General features: G+C 41.7%; 1 protein-coding gene across 10 annotated transcripts in view; it reads left to right on the top strand.

The window, feature by feature from the left end:
- LOC143292768 (trafficking kinesin-binding protein 1-like) overlaps window positions 1-25,189 on the top strand; it is an 82,628-nt gene extending 57,439 nt beyond the window's left edge. For all 10 annotated transcript variants that reach the window (XM_076603319.1, XM_076603318.1, XM_076603322.1 and 7 more), the window contains 11 exons: window positions 2,435-2,532; window positions 6,101-6,200; window positions 7,121-7,199; window positions 7,823-7,953; window positions 8,792-8,866; window positions 10,028-10,248; window positions 12,128-12,325; window positions 12,757-13,025; window positions 16,488-16,631; window positions 17,918-18,044; window positions 18,674-25,189. In XM_076603319.1, the coding sequence (XP_076459434.1) occupies window positions 2,435-2,532; window positions 6,101-6,200; window positions 7,121-7,199; window positions 7,823-7,953; window positions 8,792-8,866; window positions 10,028-10,248; window positions 12,128-12,325; window positions 12,757-13,025; window positions 16,488-16,631; window positions 17,918-18,044; window positions 18,674-19,214 (1,983 nt within the window). In that variant the 3' untranslated portion in view covers window positions 19,215-25,189. The remainder of the gene's footprint in view (window positions 1-2,434; window positions 2,533-6,100; window positions 6,201-7,120; window positions 7,200-7,822; window positions 7,954-8,791; window positions 8,867-10,027; window positions 10,249-12,127; window positions 12,326-12,756; window positions 13,026-16,487; window positions 16,632-17,917; window positions 18,045-18,673) is intronic.
- Window positions 25,190-26,690: the final 1,501 nt, after the last annotated feature.

The following is a 26,690-nucleotide window of genomic DNA, read 5'->3' as shown; positions in this document are numbered from 1 at the left end:
AGATTCCTCTAGGCACATGGTTCTCACAGTCGACCCAGCGCTGGATGGACATGCAATGGCTCAACGCCGGGGTTCCCATCTCGAACCCAACTCCAGATGCAGAACTATACACAGATGCCTCCAACATGGGCTGGGGTGCCCACATGGAGAACCACACAGCGTCGGGGACTTGGTCCCCACAGCAGCAATCATGGCACATCAACAAACTGGAACTGGAGGCGGTCTCCCTTGCCCTCCAGCACTTCCTCCCCCACGTTTCGCGCAGGTCGATCTTGCTATGCACAGACAACACGACGGTAGCATGTTATCTGAACAAACAGGGGGGAGCTCACTCTCACCAGCTGTCCCTGCATGCGGAGACAGTCCTCCTCTGGTGTCAGGAGCACAACATCCACCTGACAGCACGACATGTCCCAGGCAAGCTCAACATTCTAGCAGATTACCTCAGCAGATCCCACACAGTGCTTCAGACGGAGTGGACCCTGTCACACTCAACACTTCAGCCGATCTGGGACCATTGGCACAAACCACATGTGGATCTCTTCGCCACAAGGTTCAACTTCCGCATCCCCACATACGTCTCCCCAGTCCCAGACCCGCAGGCCTGGGCCGTGGACGCCCTGTCGATCAGCTGGTCCAACCTTTCGGGGTACGCCTTCCCCCCACTGCCAATCATGGGAAAAGTCCTCAGAAAGGCAAGGCTGGAGAGTGCCGTCCTGATTCTCATCGCACCCCACTGGCCAGCACAGCCGTGGTTTCCCGACCTTCTCCACCTCACTCACGTCCCCCCACTCCGCCTTCACATCGGCAGACACTCCCTAGTTCAGCCCCGCTCAGGCATTCCCCACGGAAACCCAGAGGTTCTCAACCTACACGCCTGGCTACTGTGCGGGAATCTCTGTCAGCACTAGGCGCCTCTGATGACACAGCCGACCTCGTATGCAGGTCACATCGCAAAGGCACCCAAGGCGTTTACTCTGCACACTGGAATCGCTGGCTCTCCTGGTGCTCTACCCACTCAGTCAATCCCACACACCCATCCAACATGGACCTCGCCAACTTTCTCGCTTTCCTCTCCTCCTCCAAAGGCCTCTCCGCCTCTGCAGTACGCGTCCATCGCGCTGCAATCAGCTCCACTCTTCGGCAACTAGGCGGACCCTCTTTCTCAGATGACCCCCTGCTTAGGGCATTAGTCCGAGGGGCTTCCCTCAGCCACACACGTACATCCCCTCGGTCCCCTTCTTGGGACCTGTTTCTGGTACTACAATACCTCCGCAAGGCACCCTTCGAACCCCTTGCTATAGCTCCCTTCAAGCTACTCTCAATGAAGACACTCTTTCTCGTCTCACTCGCCTCAGGCAGACGTTGTAGTGAGGTCCATGCTCTCAGTGGCGTCACACAGGATATAGCCTTTGAGCCGGACGGATCTATCTCACTTAGGTTCCTCCCTGAATTTCTTGCCAAAAATCAGACTCCCGATACACCCTCTCCCATTCTTTTCATCAAACCGCTCTCTTCCATTCTAGCCCATGATGACGAGGATAGATTCCTCTGCCCGGTCAGGGCCCTGCGCATATACCTCAAAAGGTCGCGTCCTTTCCGAGCGTCCAAGCGACGCCTCTTCATTAGCTGGAACCTAGACCATCCACGTGACATTAGCAAAACGTCGCTGTCTCGATGGATAGTCAATGCGATCAAAGGTGCATATGCAGACGTAGGTTTGAGACTCGATGCCTCCTCAGCCAGAGCGCATGAAGTCAGAGCGTGGTCCTCCTCTCTTGCCCTGGCGCACTCAATACGGCTACAAGACATCTTAGATGCCGCTTACTGGAAAAATCCTGCCACCTTCATCGACTTCTACCTGAGAGACGTCGCACGCCTGCGGGATGATGGCTCAAGAGGCATCGCTTCTGTGGTAGTTGCACAGCAGGCTATCGCAGCACATAGACAGTAGAACAGGCTAGCCCGCCACCTTGTCGCGCTATTCTGCACTAGTTGGGTCACGGTTAAGTATGTGTGATTAAAAGGAAATTTTCTATCTAAAATTACGTTTAAATAACATACTTACCGTGACCCAAATTTAAGACCCTCCCGGCCTCCCCGCTTCCTGTTCTCCCTGCTCGCTGCGCTGCTGATGGCATATTGCCGTCAAAAGAGGGCGATAACCAGGGGGACAAAGGGGACGTTACCTACTTCCGGGAGGTTATCGGCCGTAGTTCTCTCATTTTCTCCGCATAGGCGGATAGTAGTTTGCACAGGACAGGAATGTCAGACCCCTGCCGGAGTCTGCACTAGTTGGGTCACGGTAAGTATGTTATTTAAACGTAATTTTAGATAGAAAATTTCCTTTTATTATGATTGTTATCATTTTAGTTAGGAAGGGGTTTTCATTTTGTGGATTTAATGACTGGTAGAGTTGTGTTGTGGTTGGCAGATCAATCAGCTGAAACATGAACTGTCAAAGAAGGTTCAAGAGCTGGAGGTTTATGATCAAGACCTGCAGAACCAGAACCAACAGGATGACTCTAATGGGTAGGTCTGGGTTGTGGATTGTTTTCTTGAATGTGTTTCATTTCGTGTTATAATACTTCTCCTTTCAAGAAGTGAATGTAGATCTCATGATCCATTTCCAGAATATGTTTGTATATGCCTGTGTATGTGGGTTGGTATGTTTCTCTGTGCATGTGTGTGTGTGTGTGTGTGTGTGTGTGTGTGTGTGTGTGTGAAAATGCTCTTTACAGTAAATACAAAACCACACTAATTTTTTATTGTTTCTTAAAAGCATGATACAAGCAGTTACAATATATTATCTTTTTTTGTGGAGAGGCCATTTGATAGAAAACTGTCTGAAAAGTGCATAGTCTCCTCCGTATGGAAAAGATTGTCCTGGTTGTTTGTGGTTTTTGTGTGGTGGTTTTTGTTTGTTTGTTTTTTTTGTGGTTGTTGTTTTGTTGTTGTTGTTGTTTTATCAAATTTTGTTCGAGTTGCTCACATTTCAAATCTTGCTCGCATTGTGGATGATCTGGAGCATCCTGCTTTCCAGTCAGGGTTCCTTCTGCTTGACCACTGTTTGTTCTAGCTGTTTGCTTTGACTGTGTTGCTGTTTGTAGATGGGACAAGAGTCAGCCAGTGAAAGCAACTAATGTACACACCCACATGCGCACTCACATGCATGCAAGCATACACGACAGGCACTCTCTCTCTCTCTCTTTCTCATGTTTTTATACTCTGATTCTCTCTTTCTCTCTCTCTCTTTCTCTCTCTCTTTCCCCCACTACAGTGTATTATTCTGTGTAGTCTATACAGCCCCATCAAATCTTACTGCTTACCCACTGTACCCCTCTTTTCTGACAGCCCATTATGCCCTCTGGCATGTAGAGCAGCAACAATGAGCGGCCACTCTTGTCTGTTTAGGCCAGTCTCTGATGTGCTTCAGGGTTTTGAGTTCTTCTCCGACTGTTCACTGATTTACCCACTGAAGGGCAAACAGTTCTCAGCACTGACAGAAGCTGTGCATATGAACAGGATAGGAGCAACTCCACTGTTCAGTGCTTACTGGTCCCATAAACTCACCCAGGTCGTAGGGTGCTGTATGGTGGACACCAAACAAGAAGCCTCCACTTGTCATTTACAAACAAAGTTTTCCTGGTTCATTCAAGGATGTTATCTGTCCATCTCTTTCTCTGATGCCCCCTTCTTCTCTATTCCTTGAAGGATGGTCTTGGAGAGGCCACAAGATCTGCCTGTGTGGCCATACCATTTCAGTTTCCTCTTCTTTACTGATTTACCCACTGAAGGGCAAACAGTTCCAAACAACTGACAAGTTGTGTGTGTGTGAACAGGGTGGGTGCAGCTCCATTGTTCACTGATTTACCCACTGTAGTGCCAACAGTTCCCCAGCACTGACAAGCTGTGTGTGTGAACAGGGTGGGTGCAGCTCCATTGTTCACTGATTTACCCACTGTAGTGCCAACAGTTCCCCAACACTGACAAGCTGTGTGTGTGAACAGGGTGGGGGCAGCTCCATTGTTCACTGATTTACCCACTGTAGTGCCAACAGTTCCCAGCACTGACAAGCTATGTGTGTGAACAGGGTGGGGGCAGCTCCATTGTTCACTGATTTACCCACTGTAGTGCCAACAGTTCCCAGCACTGACAAGCTATGTGTGTGAACAGGGTGGGTGCAGCTCCATTGTTCACTGATTTACCCACTGTAGTGCCAACAGTTCCCAGCACTGACAAGCTATGTGTGTGAACAGGGTGGGTGCAGCTCCATTGTTCACTGATTTACCCACTGTAGTGCCAACAGTTCCCCAGCACTGACAAGCTGTGTGTGTGAACAGGGTGGGGGCAGCTCCATTGTTCACTGATTTACCCACTGTAGTGCCAACAGTTCCCCAGCACTGACAAGCTATGTGTGTGAACAGGGTGGGGGCAGCTCCATTGTTCACTGATTTACCCACTGTAGTGCCAACAGTTCCCAGCACTGACAAGCTATGTGTGTGAACAGGGTGGGTGCAGCTCCATTGTTCACTGATTTACCCACTGTAGTGACAACAGTTCCCCAGCACTGACAAGCTATGTGTGTGAACAGGGTGGGGGCAGCTCCATTGTTCACTGATTTACCCACTGTAGTGCCAACAGTTCCCCAGCACTGACAAGCTATGTGTGTGAACAGGGTGGGGGCAGCTCCATTGTTCACTGATTTACCCACTGTAGTGCCAACAGTTCCCAGCACTGACAAGCTATGTGTGTGAACAGGGTGGGGGCAGCTCCATTGTTCACTGATTTACCCACTGTAGTGCCAACAGTTCCCAGCACTGACAAGCTATGTGTGTGAACAGGGTTGGGGCAGCTCCATTGTTCACTGATTTACCCACTGTAGTGCCAGCAGTTCCCCAGCACTGACAAGCTATGTGTGTGAACAGGGTGGCGGCAGCTCCATTGTTCACTGATTTACCCACTGAAGTGCCAACAGTTCCCAGCACTGACAAGCTGTGTGTGTGAACAGGGTGGGTGCAGCTCCATTGTTCACTGATTTACCCACTGTAGTGCCAACAGTTCCCCAGCACTGACAAGCTATGTGTGTGAACAGGGTGGGGGCAGCTCCATTGTTAACTGATTTACCCACTGTAGTGCCAGCAGTTCCCCAGCACTGACAAGCTATGTGTGTGAACAGGGTGGGGGCAGCTCCATTGTTAACTGATTTACCCACTGTAGTGCCAGCAGTTCCCCAGCACTGACAAGCTATGTGTGTGAACAGGGTGGGTGCAGCTCCATTGTTCACTGATTTACCCACTGTAGTGCCAACAGTTCCCCAGCACTGACAAGCTATGTGTGTGAACAGGGTGGGGGCAGCTCCATTGTTCACTGATTTACCCACTGTAGTGCCAACAGTTCCCCAGCACTGACAAGCTGTGTGTGTGAACAGGGTGGGGGCAGCTCCATTGTTCACTGATTTACCCACTGTAGTGCCAACAGTTCCCCAGCACTGACAAGCTATGTGTGTGAACAGGGTGGGGGCAGCTCCATTGTTCACTGATTTACCCACTGTAGTGCCAACAGTTCCCAGCACTGACAAGCTATGTGTGTGAACAGGGTTGGGGCAGCTCCATTGTTCACTGATTTACCCACTGTAGTGCCAGCAGTTCCCCAGCACTGACAAGCTATGTGTGTGAACAGGGTGGCGGCAGCTCCATTGTTCACTGATTTACCCACTGAAGTGCCAACAGTTCCCAGCACTGACAAGCTGTGTGTGTGAACAGGGTGGGTGCAGCTCCATTGTTCACTGATTTACCCACTGTAGTGCCAACAGTTCCCCAGCACTGACAAGCTATGTGTGTGAACAGGGTGGGGGCAGCTCCATTGTTAACTGATTTACCCACTGTAGTGCCAGCAGTTCCCCAGCACTGACAAGCTATGTGTGTGAACAGGGTGGGGGCAGCTCCATTGTTAACTGATTTACCCACTGTAGTGCCAGCAGTTCCCCAGCACTGACAAGCTATGTGTGTGAACAGGGTGGCGGCAGCTCCATTGTTCACTGATTTACCCACTGTAGTGCCAACAGTTCCCAGCACTGACAAGCTATGTGTGTGAACAGGGTGGGGGCGGCAGACCCCAGTCCTGGCAACGCGGCGGTGGAGAAGCTGCAGAGGAAGGTGGGCACCCTGGAGGAGGAAAACCTCAACCTGCGTCTGGAGGTAAAGTGACTTGTCTTGTGGGCAGCTGTCTGTGATGGTTTCCTGTTTGTACTGAGTGGCTGATAGTTGGTGTCTGTGTTTGTGTGTCTGTGTAATGGTGGTTGACATTATGTCCATGTTGACTGAAAAGTATGGGATATGTATCATTGTATGTGTTTAGAAAGAAGTATGTGATAATGTATTTTGATGTGATACCCATGTTTAGTAAGAAGTGTTTGATGATGTATGTTGATGTGATATCTGTGTGGAGTAAAATGTCTGTTGATGTGATATCTATGTGAAGTAAAATGTGTGTTGGTGTGATATCCATGTGAATGAAATTTGTTTTTGGTGTGATATCCATGTGATATAAAATGTATTTTGGTGTGTTATCCATGTGAAGTAAAATGTGTGTTGATGTGATATCCATGTGAAGTTTCTTTAAAAAAAAAGATGTGGCAATGAATGTTGATGAGACATCCCTGTGAAGTTTATTAAAAAATATATAAAAAGTGACAATGAATGTTGATATGATATCTATGTGAAGTATAAAAAAAATATATGTGCTGTTGAGTGACATCCATGTGAAGTAAAATGTGTGTTTTGATGTGATATCCATGTGAAGTAAAACGTATGTGGTGATGTGATATTTATGTAAAGTAAAACATATGTGAAGTAAAACGTGTGTTGATGTGATATCCTTGTGAAGTAAAACAGATGTGTTCATGTGATATTTATGAAAAGTAGAATTATGTGAAGTACAACTTGTGTTGATGCGATATCCATGTGAAGTAAAACTGGTGTGTTCATGTGACATTTATGCGAAGTAAAATGTATGTGAAGTAAAACGTTTGTTGATGGTGATATACATGTGAAGAAAAACATACCTGTCAATGCAGTGTAAAGTCAGACACATGTGGCGATGCCTGTGTGTGTTGCAGACGGCCCAGCTTCGCTCAGACACAGAGTCCTATGAAGTGAAGGAGAAAAAGTTGGTGAAGGAGTCCTTGCAGCAGTTTGGTACTGCGCTTTTACTTTTACTTTTCTTTCTTTGTTCCTCTCTTTCTGTCTGTTTCTTTTTCTCTCCTCCTATATATCTACTTCTTCCCATCTCGCTCTGTCTGGTGACACCTGGTCTGGACAGCTGTTGGCCTGGGAGATCAGTAAAAACCCACAAAGTACCATAGCTGGGATTTGAACTTGGGACCCTCAGATTGAAATTCCAATGATTTAACCAGTCATTCATTGCGTCCAGTGTAGTATGTCTTTTAATAGTGCCATATGTCTTTTTGTGTGTGTGTTGTTCTTTTTTCAAGGCACATAATATCAAAACATTTCATTGTGTTACCTTTTTCATGATATGACCATAGCCGTGTGGGTATAGAACTTTACTGCAGACACCCACATTCCATGGTACAATAATAATGATAATATTAAAGATGATAATAGTAATGGTAATAATCATAATGGATATTTATATAGCACACGATAGAGAAAACTGTTCTAGGGGCTTTACAAAACCAATAAACTACATCATTCACCCCATCAACAGTCACAGTACTTGGTGTTCTTGATGCTTCACAAAACTGATAACGTTCTGCACAATTGGCCCAATCAACAGTGCCTGGTGTTAATGTCCACAGTGGAGCTGACACAGAAGGTGGACACACTGACGGAGGAGCTGAAGGGGAAGAAGAAGGAGAATAGCCAGCAGAGGGAGGAGATCAGCTCTCTCATCGCCCAGCTCAACGACATCTGTCAGCGAGTCAGACAGGTCAAGCACCACTCTGTGTCCTCTGTGACTGTCCAATAGCTCTTCTGGCATTCAGCTTTTTTTTTAATGATAAAAATAATGGTTACTTATACAGCACTGTGTCCAGAAAACTGCTCTTGGTGCCTTACAAAAGGCTTGCATACCAAGTACCTAGCAAACTATACACACACATAAACACAGTGTATACACACATAAAAACACATTCTTGTGTGAGAAAACTTGGACGAGAACTGATTCTATTGATGACAAAGGAAACCAACATAATTTAAGAACTGTGCTTTTTTTTGCTTCTTCTTTTTTTTTAATGACACAAAGGAGTTTTTATCTGAATATTTATGACAAATTGAAGAGCTTAAGTTTGAACGGTGTCAGTGTTAAGGAAAAGTTGCACATTACCTTTTTGACAGATGTCTGTCAGCCTTTGTTAACTGAGAAAATTAGACATCAGAAATATCTGTTATCAGTGATCAGTTCTGATGTATGATATGTATGGTGAGTGATGATTTTGTTTGTGTATGAATGAGTGCTTGAGTGTTTGGTTGGCTGTCTTTCATTTTAGTGTTTAAATACGTGTTGTAAATGTTGATTTTTATGTTGTGCAACGCAACTAAGCATGTTTTTACATGGAAAGGCACTTTATGAATTATTATTATTATAAACTATGGTATCCTGCAGATATAATTCCTATGCTTCTTTTTTTTATGTCGCCTTTTTATCAGTATACATGTCATCAATTTGTCATTAATTGTTTTTTTCTCAAACAAACAAGTTTATGATTATACCTTTACCTTCAAGTGTGAAGGTTTATAAGAGCACATTTTGTTCTGGCTGTGTGCAGCTGACGGAAGAGAACGCTGATCTCCTGGACAAGCTGCAGGCAGCACAGGAGTCACAGACACAGCTGGCCAGAGAGGTACAGAGGTTCACCTGTCCTGTCACATGTGTGTGTGTCTTGTCTGTCTGTGTCCACATGGTCCTCTGATCAAGGTCTTTTTTTCTTCTTCTTTTTTTTAACTCTTTCACCACCAAGTTTCCGTATGAGAAACACTCCCCAGCGCCAGATATTTCAGATATGATGCCCTCAGCCACAGGCTTTGGTTCATGTTAAAAAACCACAATGGACTTGTTCACTTCAAACTGGGTCAGGAGGCAAAGGTGAGTCTGTTCTATTGGCAGGAAACTGACTGCAGCTGTCAAGCTTTGTTTTAATGTGAAAAACTGTCCTTTCAACATGACCCCTCAATGTCCACTAAAGTTGCCTGTGGCGGTGCACTGTGTAGTCAACTAAGGTTGCCAATGAAAGAGTTATGGTTTGACAACTCTTACCATATCCACATGTCAAGATTCCATCAATATCAATAAAGCCACTGGGGGATTGTTATGTTCTGACAACTCCACTCCAGGATTCGAAGGAATGAAATCCTTTTTGAAGTCCCTTTTTTGGGGGGTGTGGAGGATACAGTGACAATACATACACATTGAATCACAACTTCAATCCAACAATGTCAAATGAAAAACAAACAAAAAAAACCACCAAAAATAAACCATTGCAGTATTCACATGACATTAACATAAGTAAAGTCTTTGGGGATTTGCTAGATATGTCAACATTTTTGTAAACATACATATATAGGTATATTATTTTCACATTACACATACAGATGCATTGTCATATATGTATGTACAAAAGTCATATTTTTTATGACAAATGAATGGGGTAATCATATTTTTTTATGACAAGTGAATGGGGTGCGTGACCCTGAAACATTACTTTGACCACAAATGAAATACTAAATCACAGTCATCATGTTCTTCAATGGTTAATGATTGCATCATTAAAAAAAAATACTTGAGCCCAGATTTCTGTGGGGAAGAAATGATATAGTTGTTTGTTTTGTTTTGTTTTTGTTTTTTGTTTTTTTCCACCTTTTCAAATCAGTTGATTTATTTTTGCCCCTTTTTTCAGATTTTCAGCCAAGTATCCAGAAAGATCGGTACAAGCTGTTTCAGATGCTAGAGAAGACTTGGGAACAACTGCAATTGATTTATTTGCCCCCTTTTTTTCCATTTTCAGCTGAGTATCCAGAAGGATCGGTATGATGAGCTGTTTGAGACGCTGGAGAGGACCCAGGAACAGCTGCGATACCAGAGTCAAGGCAGCCAGGTGAGGGCGGGGCACCAGTCCTGGCCCAGCAGCCCTGATGCTATCAGCATGGACTCCCTGTCCCTGGCCTCAGAGCTCCAGCAGTCCCTGAACCAGAAGCTCTCCCAGGACGAGGACAGGCCAGATAACAGGTGACTGACTTTTGGAAAGGAAATCAGTATCTTTATCATCATTTTCCTTTTAGTGGACAGACCAACTAACATGTGACTGACTTTTAGAAAGGAAATCAGTATCTTAATCATCATTTTCCTTTTAGTGGGCAGACCAACTAACATGTGACTGACTTTTGGAAAGGAAATCAGTATGTTTCTCATCATTTTCCTTTTAGTGGACAGAACAGATAACATGTGACTGACTTTTGGAAAGGAAATCAGTGTCTTCGTCATAATTTTACTTTTTAGTGGACAGACCAGATAACATGTGACTGACTTTTGGAAAGGAAATCAGTGTCTTCGTCATAATTTTACTTTTTAGTGGACAGACCAGATAACATGTGACTGACTTTTGGAAAGGAAATCAGTATGTTTGTCATCATTTTCCTTTTAGTGGACAGAACAGATAACATGTGACTGACTTTTGGAAAGGAAATCAGTGTCTTTGTCTTCTTTTTTTTTTCTTTCTTTCGTTTTTGTGGACAGGCCAGATAACAGGTGACTGACCTTTGGAAAAGAAACCAGTATCTTTGTCATCATTTTTCTTTTTTGTGGACAGACCACTCACCAGATAACATGTGAAAGGGAATCAGTATCTTTGTCAGATAACATGTGAAAGGGAATCAGTATCTTTGTCATCATTTTCGTTTCTCTGTACAGACCTGATAACAGGTGACATGCCCTTTGGACAGGAAACCAGGATCTTTGTCATCATTTTTCTTTTTTTGTGGACAGACCCGATAGCAGGTGACACTTCCTTCAGTATCTTTGTTATCATTTTCTTTTAAGTGGACAGACCAGATTTCTAACAGGTGAAAGGAAATCAGTATCTTTGTCATAATTTGACTTTTTAGTGGACAGACCAGATAACAAGTGACGTGCCCTTCGGAAAGGAAATCAGTATCTTTGTCATAATTTGTCTCATTAGTGAACAGACCACATAACAAGTGACATGCCCTTCAGAAAGGAAATCAGTATCTTTGTCATAATTTGTCTTTTTAGTGAACAGACCAGATAACAAGTGACATGCCCTTCAGAAAGGAAATCAGTATCTTTGTCATAATTTGCCTTTTTAATGGAAAGACCAGATAACAAGTGACATGCCCTTCGGAAAGGAAATCAGTCTCTTTGTCATAATTTGTCTTTTTAGTGGACAGACCAGATAACAAGTGACATGCCCCTCGGAAAGTAAATCAGTATCTTTGTCATAATTTGCCTTTTTAGTGGACAGACCAGATAACAGGTGACTGACCTTTGAAAAGGAAATCGGTATCTTTTTAATCATTATCTTCATGATCAATTTAGTGAGTTGTAAAATTTATAACATTATTCAAAAATTGCCTAGTTTCACAATATCCACGAACTCTTGGTCTGTGTTGAAATAAATGTCAACTTTTTGATAGATTGGTTGTAGTGGTGATTTTTTCATGGCAGGATTGTCATGTACATACATTCCCCATGAAATGCCGATATTTCGCCCGGTCTGGTATTTTCCTACAAGTTAAAAGAAAAAGAAAAGCACAAAAAACTGAAAGATTTATTCAGTATAAGGCCATCGCCTCATTTGGAAGGGTTTAAACAAAACTAAACAAGATACCTCACTGTTATTTTTCATATGCAAACATACAAACACAAACATATTGCATGAAGATGTAAATATGAGGAAACCCAAGAAGGAAGTAGAAAAAAAATAATCATCATTGTGTTACTCTCTGACAACGTACATTGTGGTTGCATTCTGGCGTCTTTTAAAAGCTTTGTAGAAAATCAGAGAGAACTCTATTGTTATTGTTGTTTTTTTGCTTTTTCTTCTTCTTTCTTTCTTCTTTTTTTCACAAATATTCTTTGGTTCCTTCAGGTCATTCAACTGGAGAGTGTTTGAAACAGCAAGGGCAGCTCACCGGGCAGCATCCAAGTCGAGGAGCAACTCGATGCGGCTGTCATCCTCTGCTTCCAGCTGCTGGGATGCCGACAGTCTGCCTGCCTCGGTCCTCAACTCTGACACTGAGTCCATGACCAGTGACGGCTATGGCGGAGACATGGACAGTGTGTGTGGGTGAGTTGGGGATTTGTGGTAGACTCTAAGAGGGGAGGGGGGAGGTGTAGAGTACAGGAAATTGGTATTGTGTGTTCATGTGCTGTGCTGTGTTATTTTGTGTTGTCCTGTTATGTAATCTATTGTGTTGCTTTATTCTTTTGAACTTTGCGCTTTACCTTGTAACTTACATATTGTTGTTTCCCTGATGTTTTAATATCATATAATATTGTCTTGCATCAGTAAATTTTCTCTGAGGTAGTAGAGTCCCTTTTACTGCCTTTATAAGCAATTGAACAAACATTTTTCATTCCTTTTTTTTTTCCAAAATCTCCTTAAGCTTTGCCAGACTGCACACAACACTGAAAGAGAAGCGGAATTCTATGTAGTAGTCTAATGATTGTTTTTGTAACACACTGTAGCAACAAGAGTCGTTCCCTGTCACTCCACAGCTCCACCAGGGAAATGGGCCGGCCAGGTGTTCCGGGCTCCAACGATCTGCAAACAGCCTTGCAAAGACTGGCAGGGAAGCAGGGGTATGACAGCGACGACGCCCACAGGGCCCGGGGTGAAGTGAGCACCTTCAGGACCCCAGGTACCCCAGACTCGCTGTCCTCTGGCGCCAGCGGCTACTCCTACCTGGGCTGCAGCAGAAACCCCCAGCACTCCTCCTCCCAGTACAAGATGTCCAGCAAGCTGCAGATCGTTAAGCCCATGGAAGGTGAGATTGGCTGTCGTCATTGTCAGGAAAGTCACCTACATCTCCATCATCATCATTACCTGATATCATCACACTTCATGCAGTGCTGTTCACACAGCACAGAAAGTGCCTTCTTTGTCAGCCTGATGATGATGCCAGCATTCCTCCCCTTTGTGAATGGGAGACCACTGACTGGCATTGCTTTCATCACTTCTTTGTTCTCTGTTCAATGTGCAGGTTGTTCATCTTGTTTTTAGTGGTCTTGTTTTTCTCCAGACGTTGTTGGTCTTGTGTGTCTGTCAGACAACTTTGTTTGTGTGTTTTTTGGTCACTAATCTCATAGAATACAAGAGCAGGAGACTTCCATCTGACAGGGAGTATTATTCTTTGTTATCCATGGGTTTGTTCTTGGTGGATATTTGTGTGTGCTTTGTGAGAACTGTGTTTGTGACTGTGCTGCTATGTTGTGCAGAGTGGACGTGTGTGGTGCTTTAACTGTGCTTCATGTGGAAAACAATGATCATGAATAATTACTAATTGTGAAGTGTTTGGTTAAGACTCAGTACATTTGTCGAATCATCTGTTAAGTCATACTTCTCATCCTTCCTCCTCCCCCATTTCTTTCTCTCTCTCTCTGTCTTTCTCTCACTCTCTCTCTTGTTTCTCCTTCTCTCACACACTGTTTCTCTCTAAACTTGCATGAGACTGCATGAGTAGTTTAGTCTGGCATGTAAAAGCATGTTAAACATGTTATCTCTTTCTGGAAAAGTTTCGTGATTGGTCATTTGTGCTCCATATTGTTTTGTGCAAAAAAAAATTGCTCTTGTATTCAGTGCTGTGTGCAAGAAAGTGATGACACCCAAGATGCACTGGGAAGAGAAAGAAGATAGGTTATGCGTAGCTTGCTCTGACATTTCCCCTCACCACACCTTTCCATGCATGGTTCAGTTCATTTCAGTTGCTCAAGGTATCATTGACTCAGACAAATCCACATACACTACACCACATCTGCGAAGCAGAGCCTGACCAGCAGTGTCAGTGCATGGGACGGTGCACACAGCGTTACTGTACAGGTGACAGGCTGCTCTGAGCTGTCAAGTTTTTTGGGTGTTCTAAAAATTGATTGCTACACTCAGAGCTGCATTGATGTGCCAGCAAAAGTATTCTGTTGTCCATGAACAGCAGTGCATTAGGTGAATAAAAATATTTGACACATGTTAATTGTCAACAGGTACATTTTTGACAAAGGAGAAAGATTAGGAGGAGGGGTAGGAGGGGGGGGGTTGTTTGTTTTGTTTTGTTTTTTAATTTCATAAAAAGACAATTATTTTGCAAAAAAAACAACAACAAAAAAGTATTGAAAGCTACTGCAACATGAAGTTAACAATCTTTGTTCAGGAATTACTGCAAACAGTTTGGGAAGTTATGAGTTGACTCATTTGGAACGTGCATAGCTTTCAAAAGCTGGAAAGATAAAAGATACAAATTTTCATTCTAAGATTCTTGTGACTAAAATTAAATCTTGTAAATGACTACCATAACATTTTTCTGTACTTCCTATCTAACTTCATGGCCAGTTTAACTGTCTTGTGTATGTCTGCTCACCTAACACTCTTGTCTGTGATCAGTTACATCTTTGTGTGTGGGTGTGTGTGTGTGTGTGTGTGTGTGATTAATTAACAAGCATTCACTCATGACACATTATGTAAGTTTGATTCTGGAATGGGTTGTTGTACAAAGTTCCAGTAGATGCTTCATTTTTCACATTTTCCTTAGCAGTGTATTTGATAGAAAAGTTTAATTCTCGTTTCTACTTCTCATTTACTTACTTTAGCAACAGATTTGTGTAGTTTGTCTTTTTTTTCTTTTTTTTTTTCTTTTTTTTTAAGTTTACATTATTACCAGGACGAAGCTCATTTTTTACTAAGTACATCAATTTACTTGACATAGTGAATGTGGCGATGATAATTTGATAATAATTTGATTCATATAGCGCCCTTCCATGTAAAGCATGTTCAGTTGCACCCTGTAGTGTAAAAATCGATGTTTAAAACATGCAGTTTAACACTAGAATGACAATTACCATACATAACCCTGAACAGACTTCCAAGACTAACAAAAATTTATGAACATACACTCCAAAAAAAAAAAAAAAAAGGCAATGCACGCAACATAACACTTAAAGTATATATCAGACATCACAAAACTTTAATGATGAAATCTTACATCACATTACTTGACATCAACATCAGCATGCTCAAAGCCATATTACATTATTTGACATCAACATCATCATGGTTTAAACCGGATCACATTATTTGACAACATCATGCTCAAAACCATATCACAGTACTTGACATCAACATCATTATGCTTAAAACCATATCACAGTACTTGACATAATTATGCTTAAAAACATGTCACATTATTTGGCATCATCATCATCATGCATAAAACTGTACCACAATAATTGACAACATCATCATACTTAAAACTATATCACAATACTTGACATCAACATCAGCATGCTCAAAACTATATCACAATACTTGACATCAACATCAGCACGCTCAAAACTATATCACAATACTTGACATCAACATCATCATGCTCAAAAATATATCACAATACTTGACATCAACATCATCATGCTTGAAGTCGTATCACATTACTTGACATCAACATCACCATGCTTGAAACCATATCACATTACTTGACATCAACATCATCATCCTTGAAACTGTATCACAGTACCTTATCATGCTTAAAATCATATCACATTTGACATCAACATCATCATGCTTTAAACCATACCATAGCACTTAACATCAACATTATCATGCTCAAAACCACATCACAGTACTTGACATCAGTATCAGCATGCTCAAAACTATATCACAGTACTTGACATAATTATGCCTAAAACCATATCACATTATTTGACATCAACATCGTTATGCTTAAAACCACATCACAGTACTTGACATCAACATCATCATATGCTCAAAACATATCACAATACATGACATCAACATCAGCATGCTCAAAACCATATGACAGTACATGACATCAACATCGTGTGCTAAGAACCACATCACAGTACTTGACATCAGTATCAGCATGCTCAAAACTATATCACAGTACGTGGCATCATATGCTCAAACCCATATCACAGTACTTGACATAACATCATTATGCTCAAAACCACATCACAGTACTTGACATCAACATCATGCTTGAAACCATATCACAGTACTTGACATAATTATGCTTAAAACCATATCACATTATTTGACATCAACATCGTTATGCTTAAAACCACATCACAGTACTTGACATCAACATCATCATATGCTCAAAACATATCACAATACATGACATCAACATCAGCATGCTCAAAACCATATGACAGTACATGACATCAACATCGTGTGCTAAGAACCAAATCACAGTACTTAAGCACCAATGTACTGTACACATCAGGTTCAGTGACGCTGCAGCAGTGGCAGCGGCTGGCACAGCCCCACCTGGGGGGACTGTTTGAGCGTAGGGAGGGGGTGAAGGTGAAGGGGGAGCGTAAGCTGGACCTGGATGGAGAGGCCTACACACTCAGCGACTTTGAGGACGGTGAGTGAGTCTGACCCTGACCCCTGACCCCTGACCCCACGGGAGGTCGTGTAATGCTATGCATGGGACCTCGTTAAGGGAAAAGAACGGGGGCTGTGAGAATTTAGAACCAAACGCTGAAGTCTGATGCTGATGTCGTGTTTATGGTCTTTTGTGTTCTTTCAGACTGATTTGGTCTTTTGTGTACCTTCATTTCATTAATTGATCTAACGTTTGTCCAGATACTGAATTTGGATGCGATGTATCATTCTCACCTGACGCTAATTTAGTGTTGATGGTCTTTTGTATTTTTTCATACTGATGTGGGTTTTTTTGTGTACCTTCATTCATTAACTGATCTAATGTTAACAGGCTAGGGCCATGGCTTTGATTACAGCAAGACAGTGTGAGCCACTGATGTCTGTACATGTGTGTGCATGGAAACGAGTCAGTGTGTGTATGTGTGTGTGTGTGTGTGTGTGTGTATGTGTGTGTATATATATATATATATATATATATATATATATATATATAACATGGTGTTCTGTTACTGGGAGAGCACAGTGATATCAAAGTAACCTCATTCAAAGTCTCTTGGCTGTAAGAATTATTGGAGTATGTTGAGCAGTCCATTGCTCTGCACACAAGACATGTGAATGTTGTTTTGATTAGTGCTCACTGGTGCTTGGGTGTTGTATTTATGTGGCAGTGCTACACTCAGATGGTGCATGAATGTTGTATTTGAACAGCAAGGGTTATGTGGATGTTGTCATTATTTGTATTGATGCTGTGTTTATGTGAACATTGAGTCCACACAGATGTGTGAGTGTGTGCAATGGATAGTGAGTGCACATGTGAATAAGAAAAGTGTGCATGTACCATATTTACTTAAAAATCTAATGTACATGAGCATTGTGTAAAAGTGACAGTATATTCTGAGATGTATCAACATTGTTTTTATGTCAACACTGAGTAGCAGAGTACACACAGATGTATAGGTGTTGTGTGAATGGGATATTGTGTGTGCAAAAGCGGAAAACATTTTTATTTAACACAAAGAAGACACATGCGCAAGGGTGTTCAGTAAATGTGACAACTGGTATATGCATATGCATAGGTATTCTTTTATATGTCAACAAAAAGTTGCAGAGATACACATAGCTGTTACCTGTATTGTGCAGACAGGACAGTGAACACTCAAATGTTTACAAATATTGTAATTTATAAACATGGCTGCCATACATTATAAAGGTGTTGAGTGAATGTGATCAGATTACGCAGAGGGATTTTTGAATATCTTCTTACAGAGGACGGTCAAGAATATCAGAGTAGTCTGACAGAGAGTTCTGGATGTCTCCCGCTCCTCAGTTCAGCAAATCACCACAATGTGCCCAGTCTCCACAGTCTGGCCAGTCTCCCTAGCCCTTCTCAAAGGTCAGTGGCATCATGTTGTGTTGTGCAAAGAAATAAAAACAGGGTTTGACATTGTTTTTTTCCTGTCTGGTCACAGTAAGTTAACAGTGACATGGTTTGACACCATTATTCATTCAGTTTTTATTCAAACTCGGTGATCGAGTGGTTTGGAGTTACCATCTGTTCATCAAGCAACTCAAAAGTTTGCATTTGTGTTGCTTGACATATTATACTAGGTCATCTTAGCAAAGCATCACTGTGACAGTGGTGTGATGTGACAGTGGTGTGATGTGATGTGACAGTGATGTGACACAGACATTGATGTGAGGTGACAGTGAGGTGAGGTGACAGTGATGTGACAGTGATGTGACACAGACATTGATGTGAGGTGACAGTGAGGTGAGGTGACAGTGATGTGACTCAGACAGTGATGTGATGTGACACAGACAGTGATGTGACAGTGATGTGATATGACAGTGATATGATAGTAATGTGACAGTGATGTGATGTGACACAGACTGTGATGTGACAGACTGATTTGACACAGGCAGTGTGATATGACAGTGATGTGATGTGACAGTGATGTGTGACAGTGATATGATGTGACAGTGATTTTGACAGAGCTGTTACAGAATGTACTGTGTGTGCAGAGCCAGTACTGTCAGTCCCCAGCCCATGGCGTCCTCTACGCCCAGTTCCCGACGGCCCAGCAGGCAGAGCGGTGACAGCAGGAAGTACACCATGTCTCTGGGACTGGCTGCTGTGCTGCAGGACCGAGACACCTCCCTGGCCCGGGCCATCATCAAGACCAATGCCACCTGCCCTAAGGTGGCGGCCGGACCTCTCAACAACTCCTCCTCCGTCCCCGTCATTCCAGCGGAAGCCGTGGCCACCGCGTCGGCTGGCTCTTTGGTGAACCCCATGTCTCGCGCCAGCCAAGGGCAGCACCCCTCCTCTGACAGCCACCATGGTCTGTTTGGCAAACTGATCAGCAGCGGTTACAATCTGCTCTGGAACAAGTCAGATGCTCCTGTCCCACCTGCTACAGAATCTGCCCACTCTCAGGAGACCGTGCCAGAAGAGGGTGCCCAAGCTGCTGCCCAGAATCCAGCTGCCAGCCAGATGTTTCCCAAAGGAGGGTCTGGTGTCCTTGGTGCTATTGCCACGCTGCGGAAAAACGGCATTTTGTGACTCTTGACTGCGATGACCGCCTGTTGCTGGAAAAGACCATTTTGGTTTCTTGTTGAATAGTTGTTTGGTGTGAATAATGGTAGCTCTGAATGTGTCTTGGTCATAGTGTGATGTTCTAAACTATCTTTGCAATTAAAAATGAAGTACTGAATGATTTGATGACCAACAGAGCAAACTGTCTTGCCAGACTTCTTCATTACCCAAACCACCTAGTATTCTTCTCAGAAGTTTTTATTCGGGAATATGTGGACTGTGAGAGTGATCATCTCATTGTATGTGTGTAAAAAAAGCAAAGCCATATGTCTTTCATTGTTTGTGACAGTGCATGCTGATGGGTGGACAGCTATGATGAGATACACTGGGGTTGGGGGCCTGGGGAGTGTTTGGAACTGGTCACTGTAACCAGTCAATGTGATGGAAACCTAATAAACTCTCTGTCATTATCAACATTATGCACTTTACTGGGTCTCTTTGGTTGTCCCTCTGTCAGTGTAAAAATGGCATATCACATTTGTGTTCATAAAGCATTCCTGTGGATTGATAAATGGAGTGATCACAATTATATACCATTGTTATCTTCTGTGATTCAATCCACTTCAAGTCTCCTTCAAAACAAACACACACACACACACATACATATGCATGCACTCACACACACATGCACACACTCACACTCACACACACACACACACACACACACATACATATGCATGCACTCACACACACACACACACACACACACATGATGAAAAAAAGCTGTACAAGCTTATTCTTTTTCCCACAATAAAGTTCATTTTGACTTGACACACACAAATCCAACCAATTAACCAGTTAACCAAACTTCACAGCCTTTCAGAATTGGATAATATTTTCTTGTTACAAATACATGTTTTTATTTAAGTTCATCAAAATAATCCAGACTGTCTGCAACAGAACACTGGCTACACACACACAAAAAATGAGCAGTTCAATACAAAACACATACTTGAAAAAACAAAACAAACATTGATAATAATTCTAAATCCTCAAATTCACAATATTAGGGAAGCAACTAGTAGGAGGAAAATATAATGAGCATACACTTATTATCTGTATCACCATCCATATCATTGCTTGTAGCTTGAACAAAATCAGATACGGCCAAATAAGATAGGCACACCTCACAGCTCAAATTTCTGGGTTTTTTTTTTTTTTTTTACTTGCTCAGTTAAATATGATGCATCACAAAGATTAATCAGATCTCTTCAGGTGGATGTTTGCTCAGACGGGGTTACAGATGTGATCAAATGGAATGTTTAATGATCTGTGTACAGAAATAGTTGGCAGAGTGTACAGGAGTGTTTGAATTTTGCGACTGTTTTTGTTGTGTTTGGCAGGAACCTGCCAGGAATATGCTTGAGATTTGTGCAGCCTTTGTTTTTTTTTTCTTTTTTTTTAAAACATTGGTTAGGACAGTTACTGGCAGACTGAAGAATACCAGTGTTTTGCGTGTCACCTGATAGGCACCAGTATAACTGAAGAATATCAGTGATTTGTATAACACCTGCTTGGCGCCAGTAAACTGAAGAATTCCAGTGTTTTGCATGACACCTGATGGGCGCCAGTATAACTGAAGAATATCAATGTTTTGTATAAACCTGATTGGCGCCAGTATAGCTGAAGAATAATTGGCGCCAGTATCAGTTAAGAATATCATTGTTTTGTATGACACATGACTGGCTCCAGTTTAGTGATTTGGATATGCAGAGGGATCTGAAGTGGTCGGCAACAATGCTGCAAGCTGGGCTTGCACTGGACACCATGGGTCTTGCTGTTAAAGGACATCCTCCTTCCCCCTCCCCCACCTCCCCTACACGCCAGGTATTCTGGGATGATCGACCATCAGATGGCTAAATGATTTTCATCGATTGACATGACGCAAGAGTGTTGTGAACAGATCAGTGTTGTGGTGTGTCAGAAACATTGTTTGATTTATTAATGCCTCTCTTTCTTTTCTTTTTTTCTTTTTCTTTTTTTTTTTAAGAGAATGAGAGTGAACCTGGAAGGTGCATGAAAATTGTTGCACTTGCTGAATGCATTTTTATCCAGTCCTAATCAGTTTTGCATATATGTAGAGAGATATATATATGTATAACCTGTACTCCTCAATAGATTTTTCCTCAAATCTCCAGTTTGATTATATTTTTGGTGGTTTTTGTTTGTTTTTATCTTTTTCAGTTTTTGTCAGGAAATGACAACTGCAAAGATACGGTTTGATTTTCCTGGGGGTTTTGTTTGTTTGGTTTTGGGGGTTTTTCTTTTCTTTTCCTTTTTTTTTGAATTTTTATTTGGTGGTTGTTTTTTGTTTTTCCCTTCACTGTAGTTCTGAATACTGGTATATCCGTTCCAAGCAGCTCTGTTTATTGTGAACTTGATTTTGCATAATCAGGATAACATTTCATTAGCATGAAATATCACATTGTGAACTTGATTTTGCATAATCAGGATAACATTTCATTATCATGAAATATCAAATCATGCCCACATTATGTGGCTTTCAAGGAGATTTCAACTGTTATGTTTGAAATAGTTTTTCTTTACATACAGTTGTAGGTGAAAATCAAATTAATTGTTTACTTTAAAGATAATGGATGTAGTGATTTATTTTAATCTTTCACTTTCACATTTGATGTATTACTGTACTTTAGTCAAAGCAAAACAAGTAGAAAAAGTTATTTTCATATTTATCTTCTTAATTTTGTTTATAACTCTGTATGTGTGCGTAGATATGTGCTTGTGTGTCCTGTGTATATGTAAGTGTGTTAATTTTACATTGTGTTAGGTTGCCTCAGGTCTGTTGTTTTGGTACCTACAATCTTTGATTTGTTATAAACAGGAAAAAAAAGTTTTTATCTTCATCTTAAAGTCCCTTTGATTTTAAACCATTTTTTACCAGAAAAACAATTAATTATGATCCACAACGTAGGCAGGTGTGAATCCATGCATAATCAGCAGCTGGTGATTCTTATCAGTGGCAGCTGTGCAGAATGCTGAAAAGCTGAAAAGCAGTCTGCTCCATTTACCCCAAGCATATGAAATGCACCCAACCTTTGGACTTTCGTTTTCTCCTCATGTGATACACACCCAGCTGATGGACGAAGGAAGACAGTCTTGACTGTGTGCCATCATGTTTTGTTTGTCACATGTGCCAAAGTGTAGGTCCTGCTCTTGTGCATTGTTGGGGTTGTTCTCGGGTGGTTTGGTTCAGAGCTTTAACACACTGGGTACTGTTTTCACAGGGTGCACCATAGAAGAGATTACCTTGCCAAACAGACATGAACATACTTTCTTCATTATAATCTTCTTTAAACGACAAGTGTGTGTATGTGTGTGTGTGTGTGTTTAAAGCTTGATTTACATGCAGAGCAGTCATGTTTTTACCATGCATTCCCAGCAGAGAGGCTGGCACAGTTACTTTGCCATGTACATAATCTCATTATTCCAGTTGCGGGTTTTTGATTTAAGGCACTTCGTCTTCTTGTTATACATTAGAGAATGGACAGATATGGTAGCTGAAACTTCAGTCTATAACATCCTGGGTTGGAATTCCAGTAGTGGCACCTCCTTGGGTGAGAGGGGATGTAAGTTTTTCCAGTCTCCCAGGTCATCGTATGTGCAGATCTGTTCATTCCTTCCATAATCCTCTGAGTGTTTATATATACAGAGGATGAAATACACACATTTAAGATCCCATAATCTGTGTCAATGTATCAAGGGGTATGGAAACCTAATATGCACACCCCAGAAAACAAGAGTATGGATGCCCACACATTGAAATAAAAACAGTCACACAATGTTATAGAATATTTGTGGGGTGTGCAATTATCAACCCAGAATTTTTAATGAAAAAGGAAATTTTCTATCTAAAATTACATTTAAATAACATACTTACCATGACCCAACTAGTGCAGACTCCGGCAAGGGTCTGACATTCCTGTCTTGTGCAAACTACTATCCGCCTATGCAGAGAAAACGAGAGTACTACGGCCGATAACCTCCCGGAAGTAGGTAACGTCCCCTTTGTCCCCCTGGCTAGCGCCCTCTTTTTCGACAAAAATAGATTTTTCAGTGAAAGTTCATGCAAACAAAAGATTAAAAAGTTTATAATTGATATATGTATGTGCTTAAAAAATTGTCCCCAAAACATTTTATTCACATTGATTCTGACAAAACTTTGTCACAGCTCTTGTTCTTGATTTGATACCTGTTGACTTTTATTGTTGCAGATGAACAATTTTGCTACTTTCAATAGATCTATGACATCTTTGCTGTTCCATTTACTGTGGACCAGATGACTAGTGTGCACCATTCTTCTTTCTTTTTTTTTCTTCTTTTTTTTTCCATATGAATTAAAGTGTATTTGACGCAGCTCACACCTCAAACAAGAACATATTTGCAAGATTGTGTGGAAGGAAGTAATACTAGTTGTTGCTTATTCAGCTGTCCTGTTTACTGAACAAACATTGCATCAACAACTTCTTCAATAGCATTATCATGCATGATCCACAGTATGCAGCTAGTGATAGGCAGCACAATGGTATTTCCAGGTATCGTTGAATGGAGAAATCACAGTGCATTGCACATACAGCTTTTTGTTGTTGCTGTTGTTTATGTTCGTGCTCCTCAGTAGGCTGCAGATGCTGAATTATGTTTGTGGTTTACAGAGCAGAGAGGACAGCTGACTTCTTTGAATGTTCTTTTTCAGAAACATTGCAATCATACGTATGTATTCAGATTCAGAAGTGAAGTGTGTAAAGTTCCTCCCCCCCCCCACCCCCACCTCCCACCCTCATATTAAGTATATGTGTTTTGTTTAGGGAAACAGAACAGCTTACTGCTGTGTCTGAAAGTTTCCTATCAGTCATCATCAAGGATCCACCCACCGACCCAAATCCAACAACATTCCAGCAGACCTACCTTCCCCCCATTCTCCCCCCCCTCCCCCCACCCCCTACGCACACACACCCTCTACACCTCATCCCTCCCCTTTTCCTGAAGGTATATGTGTGAGAGAACCAGAGGTGAACAGATGTTCAGGTTGTGACATGAAAAACTTGACTGCCCTTTACTGAATCAGAATAGAACTGTCCATAATATGGAAAACTTTTAAAACATTAGGGGATTAGTGCTATGTGATTAAACTCATCCAGCTGAAAATAATCAAAAATGAAATATTACTGCTGCAGCACATTGAGTTTGATAGTCAGATCCAGTTACCAAAATCTGATAAGTTATTCAGTTATTGATTTCTAAGGCGTGGCATTAATGATACTTCCAGTTTTTATTGCAGACGTTTGAATACTTTGATCCATGGTTTCATCCTGGACAGCTACGCAGACTTGGTACTGTCTTAAGTTATTTCTCATAGCAGTAATATCATTTGGTTATCAGTAATTGATATGTTATGGAGCACTGGACTCTATTATTCAAGAAAAGAGGAAAATTATTAGTTGTCACTTATAAAAGATATTTATATATGCAAATGTTACTTTTGAATGGTATGGATGCACATGTATATATGAGTTCTAGTTTTCTTTACTTTTAAATCATGTAATTTTAAAAAGCTATGTTTCATGTGATAAATGTGTTTCTGTTCTCTGATTGTTTTTAATTTTTGTACTGTTTTAGATTTTGTACATAAGAAACTGTACCGCATAATTACATACACGTTATGGATTGGATGACCATCACACCTAATATGATTTGCGATGGTTTGCTACCAGTGCTGATCTCTGTGGTTGCTTGATAGCCATGTTCTTGAGGTTTGTCATATGTGAGCCGATCTTGAAGTGTACGTAGCTTCTTGAACGGATATTGACTACTGTTTTACTTGCAGTCCTTTTGACTGGTGACTGTGTATACTTGACCATGTTATTTGTAGTTGACTGCCAAAGATGGCACAGTGTGACAATTAAATACGTTTTATAGAAATGTGATTGTGCATGTGCCTGTTGTGGGAAGAAAGGGAGAGCTGGTGTTTCCCCCCTGTACTGTCTGTGACTGGGAATCTTTTCCTCCAAAAACCATTTGAGTCATCCACACAGCTGTCTTCTCTCTCCACCTTCTCTCTCTCTCTCTCTCTCTCTCTCTCTTACAGCCCATCCCAACTCAAAGAAGACTATTATAATGATGCCATGAGTGTCTACTAAATGCAGATTGTAAGGGGAACAGCTGTTTCTTGTGCTGCAAAACCAAGAGTGCTCAGACCTGTTGGCTTTTCTTTTAATCATCCAAACCATAAAAGATCTGCGTTCTCTTGTAAATTTAACATGAAAAAAACATTGACAGTACAGTCACTGGGAACATATGTTTCATTGCCAAGAGTCATGAAGTCCAGCCCTTATCCACCCTGCTAGTAACAAAAACAGATTGATGCTATATGTAAGAGGAAGGATCCTATCAGTGGACGCTGATGCACACAAACATGCAGACAAGAAATGTGAATCCATGGTCTGGACTGAGACTTTTTTTTTTTTACACATAAATGTTTCTGTTTTTAAGAAGTACAATATTAAGCAGGCTGATTACGGACACACACACATACAAGTTATTCAGTTCCTGACATAGTGCACCTGAACCTATCCCTCTCTTTCTCATACACACATACACGCACTCAACACACATTGATGATAAACTAGGATGAGCCATATTATCATTCCATTTATTTTTTATTTTAGAGAACTATCAAGGCTTCCTTAAGGCACAATGATATTGAACTTGAAGATGGGTGGAACTAGATGAACTTGGGAGTTCAGGAGTTCCTTTGGATGGAGTTCAAGAGTTCTTTTATGTCTTGCTGAGAGAGAATAATTATATCACCGAAAGTAGGATTTTAGAGGAAAAATGCAACATTGTCCTGCCATGGACTGGGAAATCAGAAACAGCGCTCAAAGAGGAAAGTGTAAAGAACAGCTGGAAGAATGAACCAATGGTCAAAAGAGGTTGCGACACAGACCATCATAGAGAAGAACGAGTTGGCAGAGGACTGAAGAAGATTTCAATGGTTGTCAACAGAAACAACATTATGCACTTAATCCCTTGCATCCTTAAAAACAAATAAATACATGCCACCCAGAATAAAAATGGGCACAATTACAATTGTAAGTATTCAAGTTCGTAACTCCAGCATATATCTCTGGTGATAACTGTTCCATTTGTCTTTTACCAGGTGATTGAAATGACAGTTACATGATTATGTACAGTAATGCACCCATGCACAATAATGGACACAAATAGTGAAAATCTGCACATTTGACAACTGGCATTTCCTGTTTTCAGTTCAATAAAAGCGCCAAACCACAAAGTCCAAAGAGAAACAAAAACAAAAATTTAAGCTCTTAAAGGACCTCTGCATGATTCATTGCAGAAGCAGTCACTAGTTCACTGCTCTCCATTTTGTGTAATCTTCCCCTTTCAAACATGCTCACACACATACAC

This window comes from Babylonia areolata, chromosome 18 (genome assembly GCF_041734735.1).
Source record: "Babylonia areolata isolate BAREFJ2019XMU chromosome 18, ASM4173473v1, whole genome shotgun sequence".
Classification (NCBI taxonomy): domain Eukaryota; kingdom Metazoa; phylum Mollusca; class Gastropoda; order Neogastropoda; family Buccinidae; genus Babylonia; species Babylonia areolata.
The sequence above is the reverse complement of the archived record's forward strand: the minus strand, read 5'-3'. Positions and strand labels throughout refer to the sequence as shown.